The sequence below is a fragment of the Bombus impatiens genome, unplaced genomic scaffold (assembly GCF_000188095.3).
Source record: "Bombus impatiens unplaced genomic scaffold, BIMP_2.2 scf_0487, whole genome shotgun sequence".
NCBI classification, from domain to species: domain Eukaryota; kingdom Metazoa; phylum Arthropoda; class Insecta; order Hymenoptera; family Apidae; genus Bombus; species Bombus impatiens.
Genome location: NT_176906.1, coordinates 2,192,196 through 2,199,245, shown reverse-complemented (window position 1 = coordinate 2,199,245; position 7,050 = coordinate 2,192,196). Strand labels below are relative to the sequence as shown.

The following is a 7,050-nucleotide window of genomic DNA, read 5'->3' as shown; positions in this document are numbered from 1 at the left end:
CGCTACTCCGTTGAAGTTCCTTGACTTAATGAATCCTTTTGATACGGCTCAAGTACCAATGACCAGCTTTTACGAGCTTTCGCTACGATCATTGCCCTGTGTTGGTGTCGCGTGTGCGATCTTTATGGCAATGAATAATTAAATAGTGTTCACCGTAAAACTAGTTGAGTTAACTCTATCATAGAGCCAAGGAAAAAAAGCGACTAATGTATGAATAAGTAATGACATCATTCGAATACTAGTATTACTTTTATGGGAAATTATTAATATGCAATATTATATAATATTAGTATATTACCATTCTCTTGGATCAATAACATCTTTTCTTAGGAATCGTCTTTTTTTTATATATCATTTTATTTCTGTCAATGATAAATGATTACATTTACGTTTGCAAAGATTAAAACTTAAGACATAACTGACATTGATTTATTTTTATTCACTCCTAGTTCATCTGTTGCGGTTAAAAAGTTCGTCTTTTTTCAGCAAATTAATTTTCTCTGTACCTTTTTGTTCCAAACAATCATAACAGTTATTCATAGATTTTTCACAATTGGCAGCAATAACGGATATTGAATGGTAAAAACGTGCTGGGGGTCAAAGGATTAGTGAAACCACCACTTTGAATAAGTGGATTGAGACAGAATCAAGAATTCAGCATTCCTAGCTCTGTTTCCTGAACGAGACGGAAAAAATATCATTCGTAGTTAAAAAATTAGTCGACGATCGTTAGATATTCGATCTTACGTTCCTACAAATTAAAATTACTATCCATTAAAGCGGATCGAAACATATTTTCAAAAAAAGTGGAAAGGAGAAATCGAAGACCGGCGAACCAGCCGCGAAGTGAATATTTTTACCCGACCCAAGAGTACCGGTAAATATGCGTACCACTTGAATAAATCTCGACAGCCGTCGCGTTATTCGACCGCTTTCGAAACGCTGGGTTAGATACGCTGACTTAACGCGTTCGCTAATCCGAGGATTTTTCACCGACCAATAAATAGTACCTGTCCATCGATATTTATAGGTGTATCGAGTAGGATTGGGGACAAACCTATTCCACCTGGTCCCTGGGTCTTGGTAACCAAGTTGAAGTTTCCTCAATCCTGGACTGTGGTCTCATAGAAACTACAACGATACTTGTAGATGATAGTTGCCAAGTAGAATCTTCGACAGATCGTTCCATATTGCACCAAAGTGATCTTCTGGGTATATCCAAGCTGTAAACTGCTATCGCGAAAACGCGCAATTACGATAAGGAACGGCAGAGTCGGGGACGTGTAACATGTGTCCGTGCGAGGAAGCTTCTAAAAGAACGCGAAACCTAGCTGGAGCGTAGACAAGCTGGCCGGCCCCTCCACGTGCGCCTACCACTATCAGAATCAACCAGACAGGCCGATAGACGGTAGAAATGGGGGACGTAGAAGGGCACCCAAGAAAGCCAACGTTAGTTTGTCGCGATCTTGGTTTCGAAGCAAGGAAACCCCACCTAAAACCCCTTCACCTTCATCAAGTGGAGCTGGGAGTCTAACCGGGGGGAGAACTTGGACGTCACTTTTCCAGGTCTCTAAGCTCATTATTAGCGGCGCCTTCCAAACATCCGTAGGTATTACCACCTACCCGGGTATTGCTACTACCTACCACCTACTAACCGACACTTTCTGCCACCTCTCCGACCGATCCCTCACGTCTCGATCTGAAAAGGAGGTGAATGCGCGCGAGAGTGTATCATTGGACAAGGAATTGGGGCAGGAGCCAATAGTAAGGAGCGCGAGGTGGAGCGATAGGTTTTAAATAGATGTACAAAGAGTACACACTGGATTGCCACTAGTCGGATAAGATACCGATACACGCGTGTCTCCGCGGGATTTCGGGACTAAATACGTGGCCGCGCCGGGTCCCTCGACGTCGTCGTCGCCGTGGTGGTAGTTTCGCTTCCTTGGGGATACCGGGCGAACGGTGTGAAACCCGACGAGAGAGAAGTGACAGTTGAGATAGAGCGGCAAGCACAAAGAGCGTCTCAGTCGGCGCTGAGCCATTGCCTCAGCAAGTCTCACCAGAAGTCGGAGATCTAGTTCGAGAAAGTTTTGACCGATTACCAACCATGAGATTCTCCAGTGGCTACGCGATATTCGTCCTCGTGACGATTTTTGCGTACACGCGGATCTCGTTCGCCATACGTGTCACACAAACCTCCGGTAGGAAGAACGGTGAGTCATTTTCTTGCTCTTCTACTCTCCTCTTTCTGCGTCTTCTCAGAGCTTGCCTCTCTATCATTATCTACCTGCACCGTTGCTTCTTCCTTCTTCTTCTTCCTTTTTCGTCTTTCTTCTTCTTTTCCTTCTCCCTTCATCTTTCCTCTTCTTGCTCTTCTCACCAGTACACGTTTACATTTCCTTCCTCGGTTGCCTGCCCCGGTATCCTCGTCCTTCTCGATTCAAGGTCTTTGACCTTCCCTTGTTTCTTTCCTCACTCCGTTTTCTTCTTCTATAGCGATTCCTCTGCTAATATCCCCCTCCCCCGCTCGATCTTCGGCCTTCTTCCTGCTTTTTTTGCTTCTCCCGCTACACGCTGGGACCGTTTTCCTCTGCGCGTTCCCTGCGTTTCATTCAATCGCCAGTACGTGAATTTTCGCGCGTCGATCTGACAGGCAGTCGCGAGTGAAGTGTACTCAAACTGTGCGACAAAACGTACATGGGAGAACAGTGCAGAATACTGTGATGTGTTACGAGATTGTACTTCGTTGAGGAAACGTGACATCGCTATGGTATACAACAACGAGATGCATCGAGACGATCATGTTTTCTTACGTGCCTTACAGGTCTTTTCAATTTTTATCCAACTAATACCCTCATAAATGTCACAGTAAATGTCAGACGAGATTCTTATCTGTCGTGATTCTCAATCGACTTAGCAAACCGTGTTAGTAACTGGTCCTTTTTTTCTCGAATCGACGGAACGTTGTTGTTCGATTCGTGTATAATTGAATCAGAGGTATGATTGTTAATAGATTGATTTGGTTCTGTACAACATGCTTCTTCATCAGCTGAAAATTGAATAGAGTAAAAGGCTAATTTGAATCCCATTACATCGTCCATTAGATTTCTCTAAATTTCCCATTTTCTAACATTTCCGAAAATAGTGAGTGGTATACGCGCCTGTCATTAATGAACCCACATGTTTTAATGTTTTACATTAGCATATCAAATTTTCGATGTCTCGATACCGCGAGTGATAGTTCATGAGGAAAGCAACGAGCAAAAAGCGCGAGAAAGAAACCGATTACCAGTAGTCGATCGATTATAAAGTAGAAAAAACCAAGAGAGAGACAGAGAAATAGTGTGCGTGTTATGTGAAATTGCACCGTTACATCGCAAGCAAACTGCAACTACCACACAGTGTCTCGCAAAGGGGTCGTTCAAGGAATTAAGTTATTATGTCCATCTTGTATCCGATTGATACTGGATAAATACTATTACGGTAATTCTTGTTTCTTTTTTTTCGCGGGGCTTGTTTTGTATCTTTGGCATTCATCAACATTTTCCGTAGTCTCCATCGTTATTCGTCGTCCGCCAACTGTGTAAACTTTCGATTACGAGTGTAAATTCGATCTAGAGTATTCGACCGAGTTGAGTTCGTGCGCGCGCGAGCTCCAGTCAGCTGACGAACTTTTAATGAGGGGAACGGAGGCTCAAGACTAACCGACTCGCAAAACACGGCAAACGTTACACGATCGCCACCTATATGGAAGTAATTGCTATAATTATACCAAGCGCGACTAATCGCAATACATGTAGCAATTATTTCTCCAATTTCTGACGGTCATGCGATCTTCCGAACGACATCCAGCGCCAGTGATCTCCATTAGCGTCATCTAATTGAAAGTCAAAGTTGATAACTGCTTTTGTTGGATTTAAACAAAATATAACTATGTGATTATGAAATCGTGAAGTATAAATAGTGAAATATAATTAATCAGAGGTTAATTTGTACCTCGCTTTATGAAAAATTCATAGAACTCGACGATGCATCGATCACATCTCGTGCTCTGACAGAATGACAAGACGTTGAGAATTATTAACACGCGATAGTTAATGTTTTACTGTATAAGCGTTTTTCTTAAATGGTGATTTTTAACGCTAGAATATTTTTGATTTTAATCGCAATAATGACGCCTGAACAATTGAATTGATGTTTCAATAAGACGATTCTGTAATCAAATACACACGTGTATCGTTGAAATTTAAATGTCGTTGTGCAACGCATGTAGATTGCAGGAAAATAGAGTTCGACGTAATTCGATTTTACGAATCTCTGCGAGATTTGTTTCATGAGTGGAGCGTGTTCGACATTTGCATACAACAACCAATTGTTTCGGGTGAATTAAACTTTCCAGCCTGAATTCATTAACCAGATTTTCTCCTGAAGTATGCGACCGCACCAAATTCAGAAATTATAGAACTATTACGAACATTACCACACGTACGATTGACCGTTCCTTATCCGATCTGTGAACATGAAGTCACGTTGTTCTCTAGCAATCTAGTGAGTGTAAGAATCTAACATTTTTTCATTTATCCAAAATTATCGATCAATTAACGCTAAAAATCTGTGTAGGTATTTACGTGATACGAATGATAATCGACGAAACGTAAGGAACTCGGTGTTCATTAGCAAATTAACGTTATCGTGTTTCCTCCAGCAGATCTAATGGTCCTACAAACTTTTTCTCCCATTTTCTTTTTCTCTATCGTAACCCATTCAGTCGTTAGCATTGCTATTATAGTTTTATTAGGAAGCAGATGGCACAGCGCCAGTGCATATAACAGTTTATCGCGAACTGGTTGAATATGTTGTTCACCTACATATAGCGACGTTCACTGATTCTTCGTACACGTGTACGCACTATCGTGATCGTGATCGTTTTCCGCTGAAATTCTCGAAACGGACGTAAAAATTGCTCTGTCAGGTACTCGAACCTTGCTCGTCATTGTCTCTTATTCAGGTCCACGAGGAACCAGCGTTTCTGTTTCTATCCTTCACTTCCTCTTTACCTCTCCCTCTTATTCCATTCTCCACTTCCATCCAGCCAGTCTCGCGTCCTTAACGGTTCAAACGGGAAAACGCACGGCGTGTTCCGTGAATGAAACACGTCGGTAGTCTTGACATATCTTAGGAGAATCTGATCAATCCTCGTTCCTTGAGAACCGGTCTAATGAATGAACTATGTTTAAATAAGACGTTTAATTTAGAAAATTGAATAGAATGGTTGTATAGATATCTGTTTGGAAGGCTTGAACAAGATTAAAAATTTGGAAAAATGGAAGTTAGGATAATACAGGATCGTTTGAGTTTTTAGTATCTTTATACGATTTGGTAGATTAATTTTTCAATTCTTTTTATTATAAATAGATTGTAGATTTCTATGCATTTACGACGAATTTGAAGACGCAAAAATAACCAGAATGGACGGAATGTACAAAAGTATATACATTTTTATATTTTATATATTAGTTATAGAATTCATTAAGTGAAAGAAATCGTCGCTTTACTATCATTACTTTGCATAAATTTTTGCAGCCCAACTATTTAGATTAAATTAGGTCAATGATCAGTAGACTCCGGACGTTTATGTAAATTCATGTCTTTATGAACGTAAATGAAAGAAGATTCTAACTAGAAAGTTGTACACCTTATTAGGTGTTAGCCATTTTTACTTTACGTTCTTCGAAAACATTTACATATGCCATATCTACACTCTGTACATTACTGTTTATTTCAATTTTCTATAAATGTTAAAATAGCCGTATTTTACTAATCAATATAAATTCCGATCAGTCAGCTAATATTGAATCACTTAGTCTTCGGAAAGAGAGATGCTGTTCAAATCCGTTGAATCATGTTTTACAATCTTCCATTCCACATAAAATTCTCGAAAGTTTGAAACGTCTGAGAAACGGTTAGTTAGGCAAATATGCAAATACAAAATTGAAGACTGAACGTGTCACGATATTTTGCTGGAAATAAAAAAAGAACATAAACAAAATGCCTCCCGGCGCAAAAAATCTGAGGTACAATCTGCATGTATGTGATATACACTTGTAACAATATCTATACTGTCCGACATATTGTTAACAGGATGTCATCAGATATTATGAATATATCCAAATTGAAATCTCCTCCTCAATAAAAGTTTCGATTTATTTTTATTAGTATACGCAAAAATTAAATTATCTTCAAAACCCACATAGAATAAATAGACATTTATTATAACTAGCGGATCTTTATACGTTTCTAGGAAGTTTAAAAATGTAAAATTGCACAGAATACATATAATATGAAAAAATATATGAAATATCCGTTTTCTATAATACTTGACAGATATATTCATAAAAATGTATAATTTAATTATAACACTCAATATATATAAGCATAATATAATATTATAATATAATTATAACATTAATATGTGTGTATGTGTATTTTTCGCAAAAAGTTTAATGCAATCAAAACGATCAAAGAAACTCGAAGAAAGCGCGCGTTTCTTTGTCGGAAACGAAAAACGGGCGGATGGACAACAAAGAAAATACGAAAAGAAACGGATGTGATAGAAACAGCAGTTGGTCGATCGACTTTTGGCGTGTCTTCGATCGTTTCCTGCTGTTCGATGGGTTCTTGTTATGTAGGTTGAATTGTTCGTGTTCGTGGCGAACAATTTGTTGCACTGGCGTGTATGTCTCGGATCGCAATCACCGGTGAAACCAGCAACATCGAGCGCCGCGGGTACGTCACGCGTGCGTTCCGTGCGATCTTCTGTTAAGAAAATTGATTCTAATGGATTCGAAATTGCACCTGTTCTATCTCGTGCGCGGCAAGTTTCAAACGAGAGATTGATTTTACAGTTCTTTACCGCTCGTGAACGTTTGATCTGATTGATAGGATAATTGACGATCGACGATCGTTTGTTTTTCTCATCACTTGTCAGATCATTACACAACTATCGAATACTTAGTAATGTTTCGAATGACGAGTTCGATTGAATTAATA

General features: G+C 39.5%; 1 protein-coding gene across 1 annotated transcript in view; it reads left to right on the top strand.

Moving 5' to 3' along the window:
- Positions 1-917: 917 nt before the first annotated feature.
- The window catches only part of LOC100749598 (laccase-1-like), a 46,491-nt gene continuing 40,358 nt past the window's right edge, over positions 918-7,050 (top strand). Inside the window, exon 1 of the mRNA XM_003490926.4 lies at positions 918-2,213. Within this exon, the coding sequence (XP_003490974.1) occupies positions 2,108-2,213 (106 nt within the window). The 5' untranslated portion in view covers positions 918-2,107. The remainder of the gene's footprint in view (positions 2,214-7,050) is intronic.